The sequence below is a fragment of the Salvelinus alpinus genome, chromosome 1 (assembly GCF_045679555.1).
Source record: "Salvelinus alpinus chromosome 1, SLU_Salpinus.1, whole genome shotgun sequence".
Classification (NCBI taxonomy): domain Eukaryota; kingdom Metazoa; phylum Chordata; class Actinopteri; order Salmoniformes; family Salmonidae; genus Salvelinus; species Salvelinus alpinus.
Window position 1 is genome coordinate 97,893,163 of NC_092086.1, and position 25,339 is coordinate 97,918,501.

General features: G+C 42.9%; 1 protein-coding gene across 4 annotated transcripts in view; it reads right to left on the reverse strand.

Annotated features, from left to right (window-relative positions):
- The window catches only part of LOC139535897 (bone morphogenetic protein 1-like), a 69,473-nt gene extending 48,139 nt beyond the window's left edge, over window positions 1–21,334 (reverse strand). Inside the window, exons 1-8 of one of the 4 annotated variants that reach the window (XM_071335783.1) lie at window positions 21,066–21,334; window positions 11,976–12,089; window positions 11,610–11,765; window positions 11,221–11,338; window positions 8,638–8,816; window positions 8,420–8,525; window positions 4,673–4,797; window positions 3,656–3,771 (exon numbers count right to left, since the gene is read on the reverse strand). In XM_071335783.1, the coding sequence (XP_071191884.1) occupies window positions 3,656–3,771; window positions 4,673–4,797; window positions 8,420–8,525; window positions 8,638–8,816; window positions 11,221–11,338; window positions 11,610–11,765; window positions 11,976–12,089; window positions 21,066–21,204 (1,053 nt within the window). In that variant the 5' untranslated portion in view covers window positions 21,205–21,334. Of the gene's footprint in view, window positions 1–3,655; window positions 3,772–4,672; window positions 4,798–8,419; window positions 8,526–8,637; window positions 8,817–11,220; window positions 11,379–11,609; window positions 11,766–11,975; window positions 12,090–15,151; window positions 15,498–21,065 lie in introns of those variants that run through there. The other 3 variants (XM_071335794.1, XM_071335805.1, XM_071335816.1) reach the window with 3 other exon arrangements.
- Between the last annotated feature and the right edge of the window lie 4,005 nt (window positions 21,335–25,339).

Consider the following 25,339-nt stretch of genomic DNA (forward strand, 5'->3'; position numbering starts at 1 on the left):
AAAACCCAACATAGAAAACACACATAGACAACCCACCCCAACTCACGCCCTGACCATACTAAATAAATGCAAAATAAGGGAAAATAAGGTCAGGAACGTGACAACAATTGGTGGCTGACTAAATACTTTTTTGCCCCACTGTATCTACTGCAGCCCTCATCCTCCACATACAACACCCGTTCTGCCAGTCACATTCTGTTAAAGGTCCCCAAAGCACACACATCCCTGGGTCGCTCCTCTTTTCAGTTCACCGCAGCTAGCGACTGGAACGAGCTGCAACAAACACTCAAACTGGACAGTTTTTTCAATCTCTTCATTCAAAGACTCAATCATGGACACTCTTACTGACAGTTGTGGCTGCTTTGTGTGATGTATTGTTGTCTCTACCTTCTTGCCCTTTGTGCTGTTGTCGGTGCCCAATAATATTTGTACCATGTTTTGTGTTGCTACCATGTTGTGTTGCTACCATGTTGTTGTTATGTTGTGTTGTGTTGATACTGTGCTGTGTTGTCGTGTTGCTGCCTTGCTATGTTGTTGTCTAGGTCTCTTTTTATGTATTTTTGTGTTGTCTCTCTTGTTGTGATGTGTGATTTGTCCTATATCTATATTGTATTTATTATTTATTTTTAATCCCAGGCCCCCGTCCCCGCAGGAGGCCTTTTGCCTTTTGGAAGGCCGTCATTAAAAAGGGGAGGGTAAAAGTAAATAAAAATGTGTACTTAACGGACTTGCCTAGTTCATTAAAAGGTAAATAAAAATTTCAAAATTAAATAAAAATCTATATGAGGTCCCACAGTCAAAAATGCATGTCAAAGCAAAATCCAAGCCATGAGGTTGAAAGATTTGTACTTGGAACTCCGAGACAGGATTGTGTTGAGGCACAGATCTGGGGAAGGGTACCAAAATATTTATGCAGCATGGAACCACCATGACTCTTCCTAGAGCTGGCTGCCCAGCCAACCTGAGCAATTGGGGGAGATGGTCACTCAGCAAGAGCTCCAGAGTTCCTCTGTGGAGACGAGATAACCTTCTAGAAGGACAACCATCTCTGCAGCACTCCACCAATCAGGCCTTTATGGTAGAGTGGCCAGATGGAAGCCACTCCTCAGTAAAAGGCACATGACAGCTCGCTCAGAGTTTGCCGAAAGGCACCTAAATACTCTCAGATCACGAGAAACAAGATTCACTTGTCTGAGGAAACCAAGATTGAACTCTTTGGCCTGAACGCCAAGCGTCACATCTGGAGGAAACCTGGCATCATACCTATGGTGAAGCATGGTGGTGGCAGCATCATGCTGTGGAGATGTTTTTCAGCGGCAGGGACTGGGAGACTAGTCAGGATTGAGGGAAAGATGAATTGAGCAAAGTACAGCGAGATCCTTGATGAAAACCTGCTCCCGAGCTCTCAGGACCTCAGACTGGGACAAAGGTTCACCTTTCAACAGGACAACGACGCTAAGCACACAGCCAAGACAACGCAGGGGTGGCTTCAGGACAAGACAGGACAGCCAGAACCCGAACTTTAACCCGATCGAACATCTCTGGAGAGACCTGAAAATAGCTGTGCAGTGACGCTCCCCATCCAACCTGACAGAGCTTGAAAGGATCTGCAGAGAAGAATGGGAGAAACTCCTGGAATACAGGTGTGCCAAGCTTGTAGCGTCATAACCAAGAAAACTTGAGGCTGTAATCGCTGCCAAAGATGCTTCAACAAAGTACTGAGCAAAGAGTCTGAATACTTATGTAAATGTGATATTTACGTTTTTTATTTTAAATAAATTTGCAAGCATTTCTAAAAAACTGTTTTTGCTTTGTCATCATAGGGTATTGTGTGTAGATTGATGAAGAAATAGAACAATTTAATACATTTTCGAGTAAGGCTGTAATGTAAACAAAATGTGGAAAAAGTCAAGGGGTCTGAATACTTTCCGAATGCACTACATGGACACAGAAAAACTCAGCAAACAAAGAATTGCCCTCTCACTGTCAACTGCATTTATTTTCAGCAATCTTAACATGTGTAAATATTTGTATGAACATAACAAGATTCAACAACTGAGACATAAACTGAACAAATTCCACAGACATGTGACTAACAGAAATGGAATAATGTGTCCCTGAACAAAGGGGGGGTCAAAATCAAAAGTAACAGTCAGTATCTGGTGTGGCCACCAGCTGCATTAAGTACTGCAGTGCATCTCCTCCTCATGGACTGCACCAGATTTGCCAGTTCTTGCTGTGAGATGTTACCGCACTCTTCCATCAAGGCACCTGAAAGTTCCCAGACATTTCTGGGGGGAATGGCCCTAGCCCTCACCCTCCAATCCAACAGGTCCCAGACGTGCTCAATGGGATCGAGATGGCAGAACACTGACATTCCTATCTTGCAGGAAATCACACACAGAACGAGCAGTATGGCTGGTGGCATTGTCATGCTGGAGGGTCATGTCAGGATGAGCCTGCAGGAAGAGTACCACATGAGGGAGGAGGATGTCTTCCCTGTAATGCACATTGTTGAGATTACATGCAATGACAACAAGCTCAGTCCGATGAGGCTGTGACACACCGCCCCAGACCATGACGGGCCCTCCACCTCCAAATCGATATCGCTCCAGAGTACAGGCCTCGGTGTAACGCTCATTCCTTCGACAATAAAAGCGAATCCGACCATCACCCCTGGTGAGACAAAACCATGACTCGTCAGAAAATAGCACTTTTTGCCAGTCCTGTCTGGTCCAGCGACGATGGGTTTGTGCCCATAGGCGACGTTGTTGCCGGTGATGTCTGGTGAGGACCTGCCTTACAACAGGCCTACAAGCCCTCAGTCCAGCCTCTCTCAGCCTATTGTGGACAGTCTGAGCACTGATAGAGGGATTGTGTGTGGTCCTGGTGTAACTCGGGCAGTTGTTGACATCCTGACCTGTCCCACAGGTGTGATGTTCGGATGTACCAATCCTGTGCAGGTGTTGTTACACGTGGTCTGCCACTGCGAGGATGATCAGCTGTCCGTCCTGTCTCCCTGTAGTGCTGTGTTAGGCATCTCACAGTAAGGACATTGCAATTTATTGCCCTGGCCACATCTGCAGTCCTCATGCCTCCTTGCAGCATGCCTAAGGCACGTTCACACAGATTAGCAAGGACCCTGGGCATCTTTCTTTTGGTGTTTTTCATAATTGTGACCTTAATTGCCTACCGTCTGCAAGCTGTTAGTGTCTTAACGACCGTTCCACAGGTGCATGTTCATTAATTGTTTGTGGTTCATTGAACAAGCATGGGAAACAGTGTTTAAACCCTTTACAATGAAGATCTGTGAAGTAATTTGGATTTTTATGAATTATCTTTGAAAGACAGGGTCATGACAAAGGGACGCTTCTTTTATAAGAACGCTTCTTTTATAAGTTTATAATAGATGAATACTATATATATATATATTTTTTTTTAAGTTATTCAAATATAAATGACCAACGTTACGATCAATTGCCATAGATTTTCTGTCAATTACCAAAATTACTGAAGATTCTGGTAACTTTAGTAAATTACCGGTAGCTTTGCAACCCTAGAACTGATTTAACTCACTGAGAAACTCGCTGCACAGTTGTGAACTATTTCCACAAGACAGAGTTTGACAGCTAGCCCTTGGATGTTTTCAACCCACCTTCTCTCCAGGTGTGACAGAGATCCTCCAGATACAGTGGACGTAGGCTGCATATCCATTGGGATAACCAGGAGAGGAGAAGTTTCCACTACTGTCCTGTAGACTGTCCCCACACCCTGCCCACAAAACAGCACATGGTAAAAAAAAAGAAACAGACTCTAAACACACTACAGGTATGGCATAAACTACAATAGAGAAAGAAGGCAGTTTTAAAAAATAAAACATCGCTGGGTTTTAAAAAGACAAGCTTTCGTTTCGGATGTCTCAACATACTGTAGATTTCCTTTAGCCTCAAAAAGGAAGAACAATACCTAGCACTTGAATGGTTGCTGATTTATTGGTTGTTGAATTTTAACAACTTTGGCCATTTACAATTGGCTCATTCATCCCCCTCCTCTCCCCTGTAACTATTCCCCAGGTCGTTGCTGCAAATGAGAACGTGTTCTCAGTCAACTTACCTGGTAAAATAACGGTAAAATAAAAAAATAAAAAAAATAAATCCTGGGGCGTGAGTTCTCCAGATTACAACAATCAACTTAATTCCAATTTTTGGAAACAAAGAATCAAAAAAAACAATCAATCTCCTTTCAACCATGACAACGCAAGTCCATTCATCTACTAATGTCACAGCTTTGTCATCATGGTCTTGTCTTAGATTCAGAAAAATGAACACTGTAATCATCAGTCGTCATCTTTTGAATAGGCAGGGGTGGTAGTAGTCAGACCTTGTGCAGGGTTTATCAGCATGTTCTCTGTGACATTTCACATGGTGAGAATACTACACTCTTAGAAACAAAAGTGCTATCTAGAACCTAAAAGGGTTCTTTGGCTGTAGCCATAGCAGAACACTTTGAAGAACCCGTTTGGGTTCCAGGTAAAATGGAAGGGTTCTACATGGAACCCAAAAGGGTTCTACCTGGAACCCTCTGCAACCAAAAAGGGTTCTACCTGGAACCAAAAAGGGTGATCTTATGGGGACAGCCAAAGAACCAGCCTGCCATGTCGGATTTGTCTTACGTGTACACTTGTAGAGTTTGCGAGCTTGTGTGATGTCCCCTTTGCTCAGCCTTGTCCTCTGGCCAATGGGTGGCCTGACTCCATTTACATCATAGCGAGGTAGAATGGTGTCTAAGAAAATGCCTCTGTGGTTCAGACACAAACACAAACACTAAGGGTCAATAAGAGAGACCTATACCTATTCTCTCTTTGCAGAACTGAAGTTTTCATTTGTATTAATGGACAAGAGGAAACTTTGGTTATACTGCGGAAATTCAAAACCATTCATCTTAGATATTACCATCATTAACAACAGTTCAATCGAGTACAGGCTTAACTGAATGAACAGCAAAGACGGAATGCAATATGACATTTTATTAAATAGTTTGGGGAATCTTCAGTGCCAGATGATGTGATGGCATCAAACCCCAAAACAGTTGCTGAAAAACAGCAAGTTACTGAATGAGGGTAAGTTGACATACAAATACATCCCAAGATTTGGTTGGTTGAGAGAGAGGAAGGTGATCATTGCCAGAGTGAACCCATGGGTTAAACAACAAGCGTGAGAAATGTGCATTATTGTGCCATGCTTATACAGATGTAGGATCTTAATTTGATCACTCCTTTGTTGCTCATATAATTTCCTGCACAGCAGGGAATGCAAATTTGAGGTTTCAAAAACACTTCACTCTGGTCAAGCTGTATTTTTCAATAAAACATGGTGAAGGCCCAAAATTGCCAAAATGGCTGCAAATGTTTTACTTTTAAACTCGGACAAAACAGAGATGCTAGTTCTACGTCCAAATAAACAAAGATATCTGCTGTTTGATCTGACAAATAATCTGGATGGTTGTACAGTCGTCTCAAAGAAAAAATATTTGAAGAGCAGCTTTTCTCCATCATTGTAACATTTTTGACTTTTTGTCCCAAAATTATGCAGAAAAGCTAATCCATGCTTTTGTAACTTCAAGATTAGACTACTGCAATGCTCTACTCTCCAGCTACCCGGATAAGGCATAGAATTTCTAAGCAAACAGCTGGAGGCAGGGCTTTCTCCTATTGATCTATATTTGTATGTGTTTGGCAGTGGGCGGGGTTATATCCCGCCTGGTTGGTCCCATCCGAGGGTATCGTTGGACAATGTCCCCTGACCCAGTCTTCAGTATCTATGCTGCAATAGTCTATGTGCCGGGGGGGCTACGGTCAGTCTGTCCTATCTGGTGTAATTCTCCTGTCTTATCTGGTGTCCTGTGTGAACTTAAGTATACTCTGTTTGATTCTCCCATTGCGCTCTCGGAGGACCTGAGTAGGACCAGGCCTCAGGACTTCCTGGCCGTCCTCAGTCCACTTGGCTATGGTACACTGACGTGCTACATTGTCCCGGACACACACACACACACCTCTCTCTCCCTCTCTCCCGCCCGCTCGCCCTTTAATCCTGACGTGACCTGTTGCACCTTCTAAAACAACTTATTATCTGATCCTGCTTGTCATCTATGAACGTGTGGCCATGTACTCTCATAATCTCCACTGGGCACAGCCATATGAGGACTATCCACCCCTCAGAGCCTGGTTTCTTCCTAGGTTCCTGCCTTTCTATGGAGTTTTTCTTAGCCACCGTGCTTCTATAGTACATCTGCATTGCTTGCAGGCTGGGTTTCTGTATAAGCACTTTGTAACATCTGCTGACAACTGTGGTATAAGCGGGATAAACGCTTCCATTCTATACATACCTTGGAAATAATAGACATCCTTTGTGGAGTTCACTTTTCCAAGGTAATGTGCAGAACGGAGGCGTTTATCATGCTTAAACCAGAGAAAATAATACTAAAGCACACATTTACTGGCATCATTTTTTGTTGTTGTTGATATTTTCATTTTTATAAGCTTTCTCATCTTTCATTCGATTAGTTCGATATTAATTGACGTGACCCAGTCGTTCATTCTTTATGTTCCATTGCCATGCTGGTGGCAACGTTCTTATCCCTTGCTTGCTAGCTAGCCAACTAACTACGGCTAACACGGTCACAACCTCTTCACCCAGTATAACAGCAAAGTAGCTGCATTTGCGTTTGTTTAAAACGTTTTCTATCGACATTCATTTTGATACATCCATAACGATTAGCTGATGATGCCCGATTAGCTAGAAAGGTTTGCCTTCTCGTCAGGATACTCATCAACAATGACTGTTAATTACGAGGAGATAGCATTGCAAACTAGAAACATGTGTGAGGATTTGACAGCATAGCGACAGCAGGTTCATCACTCACCTCGTTAGGTCATCAGATGCTCCCCAAAAAATATGTCTCTGCAAAAACAAATCAATGCTACCTAGCTACATTTCTTCCTCGTTGGACCTGCGTTTACAATGTATCCTATTTCAGTTTCTGTGGTTGTTGATTTAGCTTTCTGTAAGTACAGTCTGCATGTGTAGGCGCATATTGCATCATGATTACGAGGAGTCACGATATCTTTTCCAACTGTCCCATTATTTGGTTTTAAAGTCCATTCTAGAATGCCCTTCTAGCCAATCAGAAACAAGTTTTCAACAATGCTGTGGTTTAACATCCACATAATAATTCACATTTCCTGTTGCTGCAGGATTTCCTGCTGTAGCAAACTGGCTCAAATTAATATCCTACATCTGTAGGCTAAGGTAAATAGGTGAATCACATTCCGCACATGGCTATTAGGAAAGAGGAGAAGAAACAAGACGCTATGCTGATGATGATACGTTTGTATTCATTCCCACTACGCCTGTAGAATAGGAAACAAAGTTAATTATGTTGTGCTTACTGGATGAAGTTAAATGATCATTCAGACCAGCCTTCCTGATTGAACTTTCGTAAACTACATTTCCACTGGAAACGCAGTCATGAGTTGGGACAGCTGAGGCGCAAGCCATAATAAGATATTTTCACATGGGGTTCCTGTTTGACACTTTACTACTTTATTGAACTCCCTTTCTGTCCCTCAGCAGCCAGTTAGGGAGCTCACCATCACCCAGTTCCCATGGCGATGCACCCTTGAATGGCAGGCATGTGCAAACAGAGTGTTCTGAATGAGGGCTTTAGGCTGTGCCAAAGGGCTCTGTGGAGCCCAGCCCTGAATGCAAGAGAACAATGCCACTCCAGCCTAGATTGTCACATACAAAGACCCAACTGGCAGCCCTATATTTACCCTGGCCCGCCTCCACGACCCTGGCCTGCAAAGTGATGGTGGAGGTAAAAAAGTAAAACACAGAAAAAGCAACAGGGTAACAACATGCACGAGACTGAAATGAAAAGACGTCTGTCTTCTGTGAAATCATTCCAATCAGGACCCAATCCCCATGGCTTCCCGTGGTTATTTGCAGGATAACTATGTGCAAAGTGTTAGTTTTGCTGGAAGACAACCAGTTCCTGACAGTGACATTGTTATTCAAACACGTATACTAATAAGAGGATTCATCATGCACAGGGGGGGGTCTTGGGGGATATAAAAAAAGAGAAGCTAATATGATCAATTTACATAGCTTAATAAATGCCACTATTCATTTATTGTATATCAGACAACTAATATGCAGATTCTTTGGAGATGCTTTACTGCATAAAATTTATATTTGACCTGACTAGAATATGTCAGGGGAAAAGCAAAGTACTTGTTGGAATAATACTCAACTGAAGGTCAGAATACGTTACATGTTGATCCTAAGGAGTAGAATGTCCAACCAGACAGTACCTAATGAACCAAACAGAGCCTATAATTAATCAGTTGCTTTGTACCAACCTTGAAAAGGTATTCCGTGCGTAATGCATGATGCTGTCAAAGTCGTACACTTCCCCAAGAGAGTCCACCTCCCCTGGCTCCATCTTCAGGAAGTTATACTCTTGACCTGGGACAAATGGGAAGAATCAAGATTTGACCTGTCAGACTAAAATCAGGTATTATTCAATAATTTGACTAAACAGGCAGGCAGACAGACAGAGAGAAAGAGAGAGACTTACCTGCCTGGATGTTATCTCTGATAATACTGACATGCTCATCGCGGTCGGGACGTGTATGCTCGTGCCAGAAGCCGATCACGTGGCCCAGTTCATGCACAACGATCCCAAACTTGTCACAGTTCTTTCCTATGGAGATGGCCTGGGGACCTCCGCCCCTCCTGCCCACGTAGGAGCAACACCTGCAGAGGGAGACACAGTCTTTCAGGGGGATATGCGCTTGGGAGACAGTGGGCCTTTTCCCACAGATTGTGCTTGATTAACATTTACTTCAGTCAATTCAGCACACATAATACCTTGTTATTACATTTATTGAATTGAAAAACTACCCATTGATTTGTACTCATTTATTTTCTTTCAGTTCATAAGTTGACTCTAATTTGTCCCCTGAATTGACTGAATGAAAATGGATTTGACCGTTTACCCCGCACACTTCAATAACCCAGTATGGTCAAACTCTGCAACTGGAGAAATACAATACAGCTCTAGCTCTATGGTCAGTCACACATGAAAACCAAGCCCAGATTTAGAAACTGACCAAAGACTTTGCTCTGAGGCAATGTTCCAGGTATTCTTTTTTTGTCACATGCAATTTGTGACGATCTCAGCTAGTTTTGGAGCAAGGGGGGAAACGTGGCTATAGGAGGCGCAAAAACACTCAAAAACACACATACAGTAACAGGTTGAAAAAAATTGCACAGCACATGCAGGCAACACACACTTTGTTTTAAAAAAATGTTTATCCTTTATTTAACGAGCGGTCACATTGAGATTTACAACTCTTCTACAAGTCAGCCCTGGCCAAAAAAACAGTGTACTTACACACTGTCTAGAATCAAATCCCCTGTGTACAACAACTATCTTACAGCCTTGCTCCCAGTCTTTGCTTTCTTTCTTTTTCAAAAGGAGAACAGAATTTCGAACTCCTTACATATTTGTATATATTTGTGAAATGACAGGAGCAGAGAAGCAGGGAGAAAGAGCAGCGGAATGAGAAATTCATAGGGCTGATGAAGGGATTGAACTGGCATCTGTATGTGGTTCCGAGGATGAGAGTGTTACTGCTAGACTATACATTTGTAGCCAGTCCTAATCTGTTTTAAGCAGAAGAATATGAGAGAAGGGCAATTAGTCCTGCAGTGTGAAGTATGAACCCTGTCTGAATGGCAGACATTGTGAAAAGGTTTAAGGTCAATGTGGAGGCATGTAGTTGCTGCTCATGGAGATAATCACCAGGTTTGAAACCACAGGAGCTGAAGATATAGGCTAAAACGACAGTGAAGCATTCCTGCCTGAAGTGCATTCTTTTGCATAGTAAAAACATATATTTTGTGTCAAAGACAGCTTAGAAGGCCACAACCCAGAAGCAACTGGCAATGTTCTGTGGGATGGAGCTGTACTGATGAAAATCAGGAGAGAGCTGTAATTTACCAGCAGGTGGGCATAAAGGACTTCTAAGTAGTAGGTGCATGCATTAAGCTTTCCTGGAGAAACAAGAGAAGATTTGGTATCCTAATAGACGGGTTGGTTGTTTAGCAACAAAACCGACGTAGGCGCAACTATGGGACAAAACAGACAGAGTTGGCTTAGGTTGTTGACAACATGTACACTATATTTGGATGCAGTCTATCACAGTGCCATCCGTTTTGTCACCAAAGCCCCATATACTACCCACCACTGCGACCTGTACACTCTCGTTGGCTGGCCCTCGCTTCATATTCGTCGCCAAACCCACTGGCTCCAGGTCATCTACAAGTCTTTGCTAGGTAAATCCCTGCCTTATCGCAGCTCACTGGTCACCATAGCAGCACCCACCCGTAGCACGCGCCCCAGCAGGTATATCTCACTGGTCACCCCCAAAGCCAATTCCTCCTTCGGCCGCCTTTCCTTCCAGTTCTCTGCTGCCAATGACTGGAACGAACTGCAAAAATCACTGAAGCTGGACACATATCTCCCTCACTAGCTTTAAGCACCAGCTGTCAGAGCAGCTCACAGATCACTGCACCTGTACATAGCTCATCTGTAAATAGCCCATCCAACTACCTCATCCCCATACTGTATTTATTTATCTTGCTCCTTTGCACCCCAGTATCTCTATTTGCACATTCATCTTCTGCACATCTACCATTCCAATGTTTAATTGCTATATTGTAATTATTTCGCCACCATGGCCTATTTATTGCCTTACCTCCCTTATCTTACCTAATTTGCACACAATGTATATAGACTTTTTTTAAAGGTGAAATAAATAAATAAATAATGTCGTCTCCAATATTTATTGAAAACATATGAGAACTTACACAATGAGAACTTGTTGTCTCTCAAATACATCGTTACAGTTGTTGGTTAACTAGCTAGCGAATTTAGACCATATTAGCATCGACGTTAGATCAGTGAAAATAAAAAGATAAAACTAGCTGAAACGAGTCACTTAAAATTCCCCACATCGCAGTTTCTTGTCATTGTTGCTATCTATCTGGCCATCTAGAATCACAACCTTCTGCTGCATTGAAGAATGCTCTTCATTTTGGTGACGTTCTCAGCTAACCCGTCTATAGCCTATTGCAACAATGGCCTGGCACTCACCCGCACGGCCGGTAGGTGAAGACTATGTAGCTCTCCTCCGTTGTCCTCTCAATGAAGGTCACGCACGTGTGCTTCTCCCAGTGACGCATGGCCTGACGGAATATCGCTCGCTGGCTGCCTAAAAGGGAGGGTGGTCCTTCAAGTGCCCTAATCAAGGACTGCACTGAGAGTCTCAGTGGATTGAATTACTGATGTCGTACATTAGTAGACAACTTATATGATTGAACATCAAAGGCAAACAAATAATGATTTATTCTCTATAATGTTACAAAGTTATGGTATGTAGCTATACTGTAGATATATACAGACTGAGAGACGTTAACAATTAATGAAGCATCTGAAAATCAAGTCAATTTAAGGTCTTTCTCTATCTCCTAGTCAGAACTCACCACTGAAATTCCCACTGATTACATATGGAATGACCCCATCTGGCCACACCCGCTCTGGTCTGGAGGTGGCAGCCCTCCTCCTGCGACGAAAGCCCTGCCCATGGCTGTCTAGAGACATGTCATTCCTACTGCTCTCACTGGACAACGAACCATTCACTGGAACAAACACATGCAAACAGATATGTAATTCATGCAGGGTTGAGGTCATTCAATCAATTTTAACTCAGTCCCTTCAGAAAACAAATGTAACCCCTCATTTAAAATTCATACATGGTTTTGCAACTCAGATGGCAGTCACATGTGAACACACCCTAAATTGACCCCAATTGTGAATCCTCCATGTCCAGCATGGCTCCTGTACTGTACCTGCATCTGTGTCGTTGAAGGTCTGGATGGACCTCTGAATAACATCCAGAATGCGGTCCACCTTAAACATACGCAGGTCTTCCTCATCCAAAGCAATGTCTCCCAGGAAGGCAGCTAGAGCAGACACACAGACACAACCAAGAATTCATCCTGCAGCTGAAACATTGTTTTTAATGCGATTCACAGTTGGCAAAAAAGTTTGCAAAACTAGAGAGATACTTATTTAGACAGGCAATCAAGAAGACAGAGATGGAAAAAGTGAAAGGGAGACAACTACTGTTTTTGGTAAACCTTTATTTGTACTGAAATATATAGCTACACAGTACTTGGGAGAAACTGGAAGTAAATGTGGGAATCTGGTATATTAAAAACATAAACGTATCTACAGCCACTCGGCATGGTACGCATTTGAATTCAGCTGACAGTATATCACCTACTGCTGCTGCAGTGCTTTGGGGTATGTTATGCTTAGGTCCCTCATTTTTGACATGTGTGAAGCTATGCAGTAAGGCCCACACCCTGCCTGTTGGCTGTGGTGTGTGAGCTAATGTTTGACTGGTGCTTCCCTCTCCCCCAATGGGAGGCCCTTAGGGCTCTGTTAGCCAACTGTTTGACAAGCACACACAGCTCCTGCATACTGTATGCACTGCAAAATAACCCTCACATACCCACTAACTGTCACGTGTGTGCGCGCATACAGTGCATTCATACTGAAACAGAGATGCCCAATAGAACACAATTACACTGAACAAAAATATCAAACGCAACATGCAACAATTTCAACGATTTTATAAAGTTACCCTAATCTATGGATTTCACATGACTGGGCAGCGGTGCAGCCAGCGGTGCAGCGGTGCGGCCTTGGAGGGCATAGGCCCACCCACTTGGCAGCCAGGCCCGCCCACTGGGGAGAATGAGACAATCAGAATGAGTTTTTCCCCACAAAATGGCTTTATTACAGACAGAAATACTGCTCAGCACCGATCCCGCAGGTGAAGAAGCCAAATGTGGAGGTCCTTGCGTGGTTACACGTGGTCTGCGAATATGAGGCCAATTGGACATACTGCCAAATTCTCTGAAATGGCATTGGTAGAGAAAAAATATATACAGTGGGGAGAACAAGTATTTGATACACTGCCGATTTTGCAGGTTTTCCTACTTACAAAGCATGTAGAGGTCTGTAATTTTTATCATAGGTACACTTCAACTGTGAGAGACGGAATCTAAAACAAAAATCCAGAAAATCACATTGTATGATTTTTAAGTAATTAATTTGCATTTTATTGCATGACATAAGTATTTGATCACCTACCAACCAGTAAGAATTCCGGCTCTCACAGACCTGTTAGTTTTTCTTTAAGAAGCCCTCCTGTTCTCCACTCATTACCTGTATTAACTTCACCTGTTTGAACTCGTTACCTGTATAAAAGACACCTGTCCACACACTCAATCAAACAGACTCCAACCTCTCCACAATGGCCAAGACCAGAGAGCTGTGTAAGGACATCAGGGATAAAATTGTAGACCTGCACAAGGCTGGGATGGGCTACAGGACAATAGGCAAGCAGCTTGGTGAGAAGGCAACAACTGTTGGCGCAATTATTAGAAAATGGTAGAAGTTCAAGATGACGGTCAATCACCCTCGGTCTGGGGCTCCATGCAAGATCTCACCTCGTGGGGCATCAATGATCATGAGGAAGGTGAGGGATCAGCCCAGAACTACACTGCAGGACCTGGTCAATGACCTGAAGAGAGCTGGGACCACAGTCTCAAAGAAAACCATTAGTAACACACTACGCCGTCATGGATTAAAATCCTGCAGCGCACGCAAGGTCCCCCTGCTCAAGCCAGCGCATGTCCAGGCCTGTCTGAAGTTTGCCAATGACCATCTGGATGATCCAGAGGAGGAATGGGAGAAGGTCATGTGGTCTGATAAGACAAAAATAGAGCTTTTTGGTCTAAACTCCACTCGCCGTGTTTGGAGGAAGAAGAAGGATGAGGACAACCCCAAGAACACCATCCCAACCGTGAAGCATGGAGGTGGAAACATCATTCTTTGGGGATGCTTTTCTGCAAAGGGGACAGGGCGACTTCACCGTATTGAGGGGAGGATGGATGGGGCCATGTATCGCGAGATCTTGGCCAACAACCTCCTTCCCTCAGTAAGAGCATTGAAGATGGGTCGTGGCTGGGTCTTCCAGCATGACAACAACCCGAAACACACAGCCAGGGAAACTAAGGAGTGGCTCCGTAAGAAGCATCTCAAGGTCCTGGAGTGGCCTAGCCAGTCTCCAGACCTGAACCCAATAGAAAATCTTTGGAGGGAGCTGATAGTCCGTATTGCCCAGCGACAGCCCCGAAACCTGAAGGATCTGGAGAAGGTCTGTATGGAGGAGTGGGCCAAAATCCCTGCTGCAGTGTGTGCAAACCTGGTCAAGAACTACAGGAAACGTATGATCTCTGTAATTGCAAACAAAGGTTTCTGTACCAAATATTAAGGTCTGCTTTTCTGATATATCAAATACTTATGTCATGCAATAAAATGCAAATTAATTACTTAAAAATCATACAATGTGATTTTCTGGATTTTTGTTTTAGATTCCGTCTCTCACAGTTGAAGTGTACCTATGATAAAAATTACAGACCTCCACATGCTTTGTAAGTAGGAAAACCTGCAAAATCGGCAGTGTATCAAATACTTGTTCTCCCCACTGTATATTATCTGGCAACAGCTCTGGTTGACATTCCTGCAGTCAGAATGTCAATTGCACTCTCCCTCAAAACTTGAGACATCTGTGGCATTGTGTTGTGTGACAAAACTACACATTTTAAAGTGGCTTTTTATTGTCCCCAGCACAAGGTGCACCTGTGTAATAACCATGCAGTTTAATCAGCTTCTTGATATGCCACACCTGTCAGGTGGATGGATTATCTTGGCAAAGGAGAAATGCTCACTAACAGGGATGTGAACAAATTTGTGCACAAAACCTGAGAGAAATAAGCTGTTTGTGTATATGGAACATTTCTGAGATTTTTCATTTCAGCTGATGAAACACTTTACATAGTGTGTTTATATTTTTGTTCAGTGTACATAAAGGGGTTGAAATAGACGTGCTTTCTGAATCTGGACCCTTTTCCCCCATGACATACAGTAATCTAATCAACCCCACACAAACCTTATGGTCATGTTCCAATACCCATACTACCACATAGATCGGCATGATGGTGTGCAGCAGTGTGCAGATGTAGAGCTGAGAGGCCAAACTCTTTGAATACCCAGACAGGCTGCTACTTGTCAGTTAGAGTAACCTGTCAAAGCATAACAATCGGAAGGCTTAATTAGCACAGTGAGTTGAGAGAAATTGATCAGAAAACAGGTTCAATTCAACCTGCCATGAAAAATTGAACCTTTAGAGCCACACAGTGTGAGATGCATAACATATAGATTGGCAAATGTCAGATATGATACTCAGAATTCATAATTAAGTAGTCAAAGCAATTTGGAAAAGTAGATGCCTCCTGGGAATTTGCTGACTTCTGTCCAGAGGCCCACCCACTAGTGGGATTGATCTAGTGGGATTGATCTACACTGCCTTTTTCTCCCTTTTCCCTTGTGGCTACCCTCACTCTGTGACATGTTCAAATAAGGTCCATGGAAAATTAGCACTCCAAAATACTAACCTAAATGACAGAGTGAAAAGAAGGAAGCCTGTACAGAATCAAAATATTCTAAAACATGCAACAAGGCACTTAAATTATACTGCCAAAAAATTTGCTAAACAATTTACTTTTGTCCTGAATACAAAGCATTATGTTTGGCGGAAAAATATATCACTGAGTACCACTCTTCATATTTTCAAGCATGGTGGTGGCTGCATCATGTTAAGGGTATGCTTGTCATCGGCAAGGACTAGAGAGATGTTTTATTAATAAAAATAAACAAAATACAGCTATAAGTACAGGCAAAATCCTAGAGGAAGACCTGGTTTAGTCTGCTTTCCAACAGACACTGGGAGACAAATTCACCTTTCAGCAGGACAATAACCTAAAATACAAGGCCAAATCTACGCTGGAGTTGCAGGAAATTAAAAACGTGTAGTGTATTTGAGGTTTGAAAAGCTTTTGAAGTTTGCCATTTCCATTTTTTAAATGGGGTTTATAAGGGTTTGTATAAATGTATAAACCCCTACAAAAATGTCCATTAATTATAATCCACATAATAATTCAAATTTCCTGTTGCTGCAGGATTATTTTCTTGCTGTAACAATCTGGCTCAAATTAAGACCCTACATCTGTACATGGGTGATGATGCACCACTTCATGGGGCAAGGGAAAAGTAAATTATGGAGAAGGGAACCACCAAATCCTGAGTCTAAGTAACCCTAACTAAGTACTTTGGCAATAATCCCTGGTTGTCCCTGCCTTTGAAGCAAAGTCATTCATGCAAAGAGTGACTGTAAATGACTGCAGACCTAGGCCTACAGTGCTCAGCACATGCCTTGCAGCCAGTGGGATTTCACCGGCTTCCAACCGAGGACTACTCTGTCATGGCCTCAATGACCTCGGGTCTCCAGGCAACGGAGAGACGGATAGAAGGAAGAGAACAGAGATGATATTAGGGGGGAGAGGATAGAAGGGAACAGGACAAAAGAGGAAATAAAGAATGGAGAGGGAAAAGTAAATATGGGGAAGGTTGGGTGGGTGGAGAGAAGATGAGAGTAACTTGATATGAAAGAGGTAGAGGAAAGGGAAGAAAAGAGGGGAGTTGAGAGATGTGGGGAACCAGATAGTTGAACACAATTGTAAACTGGGTCTCCAAGAAGAGGGAGCCTATTCAGTGCCCCACCAATGTATTATTAAATATAAATAAAAAGCATCGAAGTGGATCACAATGGTGCTGTGACCCGAGTTTGATCTATTGATGTCTAGTCTGTTAGCTAATTGGGTCATTGTGAAGAGGAGGAAGAGGCCAAAGGGCATTGAAGTATGATGGAGGGGGTTCAGTGAACCACGCTCACGTGATGAGTAACCTTGCCTGAGTGTTAATTTTCTGAGCAAGTTCAGTGGATTAATACAACCTCAGATGACCTGAGTTCAAACTAGGTTAGCGGTTACCGAGATTTACCTAAATGTACCGCCTAAAACCACTCCCTTTTCCCAGGATAAATAACTGGGAGAAACCGATAAATTGTAACAAAATATTATAAATGATTTATATGAACATGACGTGAAATGGAACTGTTAAATTATATGCAATGTCTAAATCTGGATTCTCTACGGCCTTCTCTCTGGTCACTGCATGTTCAAGGCTCAGGGTGGGACCGACAGCCAATCTCAGTCTGTAGACCTATCATCTCATCATGATAACTTTTTATTGTGACAGGTGGACATACATTTGCTGCAGCATAGCATATGCCACAGTAGTATAGTAGTATAATGACCAAATGTGAGTCTAATTTACACATCTCTATCTGGCTTTCAGGGTCACCTAATTTTTTTATTGTAAATATGTTTTTTATTTTGTATTGCAGCTGCAGAGAGTGCAAGAGCGAGCACTCTCTTGCAGTCTTTCTCTCTCTCCATCAATTCCATTCAAATTGCTTCCAAAATAGATCATCCTGTTCAAGATTGATTTATAGCCCTATATATACAGTGGCAAGAAAAAGTATGCGAACCCTTTGGAAATACCTGGATTTCTGCATAAATTGGTCATAAAATTTGATCTGATCTTCATCTAAGTCACAACAAGACAAACACAGTCTGCTTAAAATAATAACACACAAACAATTATATGTTTTCATGTCTTTATTGAACACACCATGTAAACATTCACAGTGTAGGGTGAGAAAAGTATGTGAACTCTTGGATTTAATAACTGGTTGACCCTCCTTTGGCAGCAATAAACTCAACCAAACATTTTCTGTAGTTGCGGATCAGACCTGCACAATGGCCAGGAGGAATTTTGGACCATTCCTCTTTACAAAACTGTTTCAGTTCAGCAATATTCTTAGGATGTCTGGTGTGAACTGCTCTCGAGGTCATGCCACAGCATTTTAAATCGGGTTAAGGTCAGGACTCTGATTGGGCCACTCCGGAAGTCGTACTTTCTTCTGTTCAAGCCATTCTGTTGTTGATTTACTTTGTGTTTTGGGTCATTGCCCTGTTGCATCACCCAACTTCTTTTGAGCTTCAATTGGCGAACAGATAGCCTTACATTATCCTGAAAAATGTCTTGATAAACTTGTGAATTCATTTTTCGTCGATGATAGCAAGCTGTCCAGGCCCTGAGGCAGCAAAGCAGCCCCAAACCATGATGCTCTCTCGACCATACTTTACAGTTGGGACGAGGTTTTGATGTTGGTTCTTTGTGCCTTTTTCTCTCCACGCCCTAGCCGGCTCAAAATTTTTCCTTGCCCCAGTTGGCTAGGCAGGCGCCCATCCCACGTCAGGCCTCAGCCGGATTGCCAGGTTTTTATGCCTCAGCCGGCTCATCAGGCTCCCATGTCTCAGCCGGCTCATCAGACTCCCACGTCCCAGCGGGCTCATCAGGCTCCCTCGCCCCGACCGGCTGGTTCAGCGCCCATGCCTCGGCCGGCCCGTCAGGCCGGGCGGCGCCCCTAGTGGGGGCGGTACTGTCACGCCTGCTCCCGTTCTCCCTCCTTGGCGCTCAAGGGCGTCAGGCTGCCCTGCATTACGCACTTCTGCCACCATCATTACGCACACCTGCTCCCCTCGTCACACGCATCAGCGATTCATAACACTTACCTGGACTCACTCACCTGTGTTTATTTCCTCCCCTATATCTGTCTGTTCCCGAGGTTGTCCCCCGCTTCAGCATTATTGTCATCATGTTGTTTTGTTCCCCCTGTTCTGACGCTGTTCCTGTCCTGTTCCTTGTCTGTGCTTGATTAAATGTTCACTCTCCGTTCCTGCTTCTCATCATCAGCATCGGTTCTTACAGAAAGAGGTAGGCAGGCTAATAACATTAGGGGAAATATTCTTAAAAATTATAACTAAATTCCCTATACTTTGTAGGACACATGGTGCTGCACCAGAATGTTCTCTCTGCTTTATCATGGTTTGAACGAGGTGCCTAATTCCAGTCCATATAATACAGTATAATACAATACAGTACAGTAATACAGTTCACACTAAAAACGATTAGCCTGCTGGAGCTTGTTTCATTTATTTACCCAAGAGAGCATAGCTGCATCATTGTGCTTTTAATGTTTTATTTTCGTGCTTGAATTTTTGATTAAAACTCTATTCAAATCCAGACACAGGGCTATGTGGCTCAGTTGGTAGAGCATGGCGCTTGCAATTCCAGGGTTGTGGGTTCATTCCCCACGGGGGGACCAGGATGAATATGTATGAACTTTCCAATTTGTAAGTCGCTCTGGATAAGAGCGTCTGCTAAATGACTTAAATGTAAATGTATTTATATCCTTTAAATGCTTTTGAATGACACTTCCGGTTTTGGTGGGAAATACCGGGTTAGTGATTTATTCTCGGGATGGATCATTTGTAAAATACCGGGAAAATATTCAACCCTAGTTCAAACCCAGGTGGTCACAGATACATATAGCATTGTGGATAACAGTCATCTGGCTGAGCAGAACCTTTTTCAAAATGAAGTACCTTGTTACATACCCTAGAGTCCTGTGTGTTTAAATTGATTGATTCAATTAAAGGGACATTTCACCTTAGCTCTATATTAAGAACATCAAGACTTTGTCATAAACATTAAAAAAGTGCTCACCACAAGCTAGAACGAGCGCATTTTCATTTCACCGGTAGAATCAGGAAGTTTCGACTTCCTATGTATTAGTCTGCTTATAGTGTACCACAAGGTCCTGCATTCATAGCAAATGCACAATGCATGACAGGGCCAGAGCAGGAAGCACCCCCCCACGCTGAGCTGTAGTCTTTCAGAGGCTGAGAAAAAATGTGGCACCTTGTACATCTAACAATGAATATGCCGATAGGAACATCGCTGGAAATGTCCAATGGCTCTATCGAACAAGGACAACCATATAAAGTATACACGGACACAAATGTATAGAACGATTATCATAACATAGAGGCTTTGTGAAATGCCACAAAGCAGGACTACTTTAATTTTCAGATCTCAACCACTCTGTCAAAACACCGGATGAGGTCATCGGGTGTATAATTCGGTGCGCGAAACCCAGACATGACTTCTTGGTGGCCAATATGTGTGAAACAGATCTCACTGACCTAGAGGTGCCTTGGACACGATCAAAACAAACCCAGAGTCATAGGTGAAATATCCCTTTAAGGCTTTGTCCCTTGTTTTGACTCTATCATCTCTTGCACCCAATTGACATGTTCCATGTCTATTCTTTAAAACAGTTTCATAGCTATTCCAGCCTCCAATTTGCAGTAGCTTAAGTACAATGTTATGTCTTATATATATATATATATATATATATATACAGGTTTTAGGACCACATTTTGTGCCCAATGTTGTTTAGCACTCCTAGATTCATCAAAAGTCCATATCCTCTGTTTTGAATATTTTTCATCATGCCCCCACTTGACATGTTCCATGGCTATTCTATTCAAGTCTTCCATAGCTCTATTCCAGCCTCCTACATACACTACATAAGGTAAAACAGGATAAATGATCTTCACATAACAGAGAACATTGAATTGTATTGAAGCAAGCTCAAAGTGATGCTTGATTGATTAATGGACAAAGGCTTTTCAGCCCCGTCTGGATTTGACAGCTGTCTGTGTGTTCCATACAATACCCCTAACCCACCGCTGTGGAACAATGTCCCGGCGCACCATGCACGATATGGTTGGCCTTGGCCTCGAGTTTATTATCATTTCTACCATAATTGATTTCGGTAACTTTACACGCTGTTGCTATACTATGTAAGTGATGTGCATCACCTTCGAGCGGCGCGCTTGTGAAAACAAGTTAAACTCATAACTCATTGCCTGTCCCTTTAAATCAACCATCACTTCGGTCTTGCCCAATGTGCAGTCTTATCTATAAAGGGAATCCAGATAAAGCAAACTATAATTAATTATCCCATATAATATGAAACATAGTAACATTACCAGCTTTGCAGGGATCTTTGTAGTCGATTACTTCTGGGGCGCTTAGGTCAATGAAGTTACTTGTTTCCACATCCAAATCAACCGTAAGTAAAACGCGGAGACCTGATAGCAGTAACAAATAGCTCGGCATAAAAGTCATATTTTGAAGTTAACAAAAGCAGAGTTTTGGAAAATGAAAAGGAAAGAAAAGAAAGGAAAGGCGGGTAGACAGAGAGGATTTGGGGAAACGCAATCTTTTTTTTTGAGGGCGGGTTTATACACACGGTGCTGCCTCTCCACAATGTCTTTATTCTAGATCAGTGATTCGCTAACATACCCGGGCGCCAGGCCAACATCCCATAGAAAAGCTTACAAACTTAGCACACTGGAGGTCGTGACACAAAGCTGCACCCTGGTCACCAACACAGGCCAATTCAGTCTTTTTTAAATCAACACAATTTTGTAGTGCAATCTTGTTGTAAGCTAGACTTGTAAAATGCCTATTTTTATGTATGAACCCATACAGGATGTTGGTTTAGTCATCGGGGTTTATAGCCTAGGGGCCGGATGGGCCGGATGTATGGGGTTAGGATTTAGAAGGGGTGTTAGGGGTAAATTGGAGTTTAGGGTTTAAAAATGATCCAATGCTCTGGTTGCACTGAATAAGTAAACTGACCCATTTCACTAACATTTCCAGCTGAATGGTTGGTTGGGTTATCCCAGTTAGCCTAGACCTGGGTGACAGCGGGCCCTATATTACTTTCATTCAATGTCTATAGCCTGAGCCCTTGTTGATTAAATGTGTGTTCAACATATTGGACATTGTGATCTCTTCAACCTCAGAGTTAATGGGACAACCAACCCCAACAAAACTGCTGTTGACACACCTGACAGCAACATATACAATACCGTTAAAAAGTTTGGGGTCACTTAGAAATGTCCTCGTTTTCCATGAAACATACATGAAATGAGTTGCGAAATTAATAGGAAATATAGTCAAGATGTTGGCAAGGTTATAAATATATATATATTTTTTGAATAATCAGTTTGTCCTTCAAACTTTGCTTTCGTCAAAGAATCTTCCATTTGCAGCAATTACAGCCTTGCAGACCTTTGGCATTCTAGTTTTCTTGAGGTAATCTGAAGAGATTTCACCCCATGCTTCCTGAAGCACCTCACACAAATACGGTCAAGCTGCTCCCACAACAGCTCAATAGGGTTGAAATCTGGTGACTGTGCTGGCCACTCCATTATATACAGAATACCAGCTGACTGATTCTTCCCTAAATAGTTATTGCATAGTTTGGAGCTGTGCTTTAGGTCATTGTCCTGTTGTAGGAGGAAATAAGCTCCAATTATGCGCCGTCCACAGGTTATGGCATGGCGTTGCAAAATGGAGTGATAGCCTTCATTTTTCAAGATCCCTTTTACCCTGTACTCCCACTTTTCCACCACCAAAGCACCCCATCACATTGCCTCCACCATGCTTGACAGATGGCGTCAAGCACTCTTCCAGCATATTTTCATTTTTTCTGCGTCTCCCGAATGTTCTTCTTTGTGATCTGAACAACCGAAGCTAAGATTAATCTGTCCATAACACTTTTTTCGAATCTTCCTCTGTCCAGTGTCTGTGTTCTTTTGCCCATCTTAATTATTTATTTTTATTGGCCAGTCTGAGATATTGCTTTTTTTTTGCAACTCTGCCTAGAAAGCCAGCATATCTTCAGTTTCTTGGCAATTCCTCGCATGGAATAGCCTTAAATTCACAGAACAAGAATAGACTGACGAGTTTCAGAAGAAAATGCTTTGTTTCTGGCCATTTGGAGCCTGTAATCGAACCCACAAATGCTGATGCTCCTGATACTCAACTAGTCTAAAGAAGGCCAGTTTTATTGCTTCTTTAATCAGCACGACAGTTTTCAGCTGCGCTAACATAATTGCAAAAGGGTTTTCTAATGATCAATTAGCCTTTTTTAAATGATAAATTTAGCTAACAAAACGTGCCATTGGAACACAAGAGTGATGGTTGCTGATAATGGGCCTCTGTACGCCTATGTAGATATTCTATAAAAATCAGCCGTTTCCAGCTAATATAGTCATTTACAACATTAACAATGTTTACACTGTATTTCTGATCAATTTTTATTTTAATGGACAAAAAATGTGCTTTTCTTTCAAAAACAAGGACATTTCTAAGTGACCCCAAACTTTTTTGTTTGGGGTCACCATTTGGAACGTTCCAATTCGTTCCAAATGGGTTGAGGTGAGGGCTCTCTGCAGGCCAGTCAAGTTCTTCCACACCGATCTCGACAAACCATTTCTGTATGGACGTCGCTTTGTGCATGGCGGCATTGTCATGCTGAAACAGGAAAGGACCTTCACCAAACTGTTTCCACAAATTTGGAAGCATAGAATCATAGAATGTCATTGTTTGCTGTAGCATTAAGATTTCCCTTCACTGGAAGTAAGGGGCCTAGCCTGTACCATGAAAAACAGCCCCAAACCATTATTCCTCCTCCACCAAACTTTACAGTTGGCACTATGCATTCGGGCAGGCAGCGTTCTCCTGGCATCCGCCAAACCTTGAATTGTCCATCAGACTGTCAGATAATGAAGAGAACACGTTTCCACTGCTCCAGAGTCCAATGGTGGCGAGCTTTACACCACTCCAGCTGACTCTTACCATTGCGCATGGTGGTCTTAGGATTCTGTGCAGCTGCTCGGCCATGGAAACCCATTTCATTTTTTGTGCTGACATTGCTTCCAGAGGCAGTTTCGAACTTGGTAGTGAGTGTTGCAACTGAGGAGAGATGATTTTTACTTGCTACATGCTTCAGCACTCGACGGTACCTTTCTGTGAGCTTGTGTGGCCTACCACTTAGCGGCTGAGCCGTTGTTGCTCCTAGACATTTCCACTTCACAATAACAGCACTTACAGTTGACCGAGGTAGTGCTAGCAGGGCAGAAATTTGACAAACTGACTTGTTGAAATGGTGACATCCTATGGCGGTGCCACGTTTAAAGTCACTGAGCTTTTCAGTAAGGCCATTCTACTGCCACTGTTTGTCTATGGAGATTGCATGGCTGTGTGCTCGATTTTATACACCTGTTAGAAACGGGTGTGGCCGAAATAACTGAATCCACTAATTTGAAGGGGTGTCCATGTACTGTTTGGCCACATACTGTCACTTTAGTGTTAGTTTCCTTGAATTTGTAGTCTAAATTTTGGATCATTCCATTCTGTTTACCTTTCTTTCCGGTCATGTCTGTCACGACTTCCGCCGAAGTCGGTCCCTCACCTTGATCGGGCGGCGTTCGGCGGTCGACGTCACCAGCTTTCTAGCCACCGCCGATCCACTTTTCATTTTCCATTTGTTCTGTCTTTGTCTTTTCACACCTGGCTTCACTCAACCAATTACTTGTTTATTATTAATCTCTAGTTCCATGTGTCTCTCCTCAGGCCGGTGGTGGCTAGTCCACTCCAGGAAGCTGAGGTGCGGGAGGTTCCTCCGCCCCCTCTGGACATCGAGGGGGCCCCGGCGTATGCTGTTCGAGCCATCCTGGACTCGAGGCGTCGGGCGAGTGGCCTTCAGCAGTTTAATTAAATGTATTAAATGCGTGCAACGGAGCCACACCTGCAAATCCAGTTGCACAATGGAACAAGGTAGGTCTGAATACTAACTACTGACAATTGCTTAAATCAAAACGCACGTAAAAAAGGCATAGATTTGAATCAGCCCCTAAGTGAAGTGCAAAGAAACTAAAAGCCGTTTTACATGGATCTGTACAGACAGACTGAACTTTAAGTGTTAGCCATCCCTGTGAGTGGCTATGGTATCTCGTACTTCTAACTGCACCCAGAGGAAATATTCAATGACTGACGTCTCAGCATGTGTATTCCTGTCTTCCAGAAATACTCATGTTTGAATGTCATTTCACAGGCCCAGAGGACCCATACACCCAAATGCATTTGCATATAATGGCTTCGGGGCTGTTTGATGTGTGTATATGCACACGTGCATGCGCGTGTATTGATATTGGTGGTGACAGGGGATTGTATCTTATCAGCCTAAAGTTAATCAACAAAAGGTTTTACTTCAAAGGGGAACCTCTAACAAGGAATAGATCATGATATCAATGCAAAGCGAGTCTGATGGAATCTGATGGATGGGGATTCAGACCCGAGTTACCCTCGTGTAAATTTTACTGTATTCTGACCTTGAACTTAAGCATGAGGTAAAGCATGTGCCAGCCAGCTATTCGTTTGGGGTGGAGATCATAGAAATTGAGGTGTG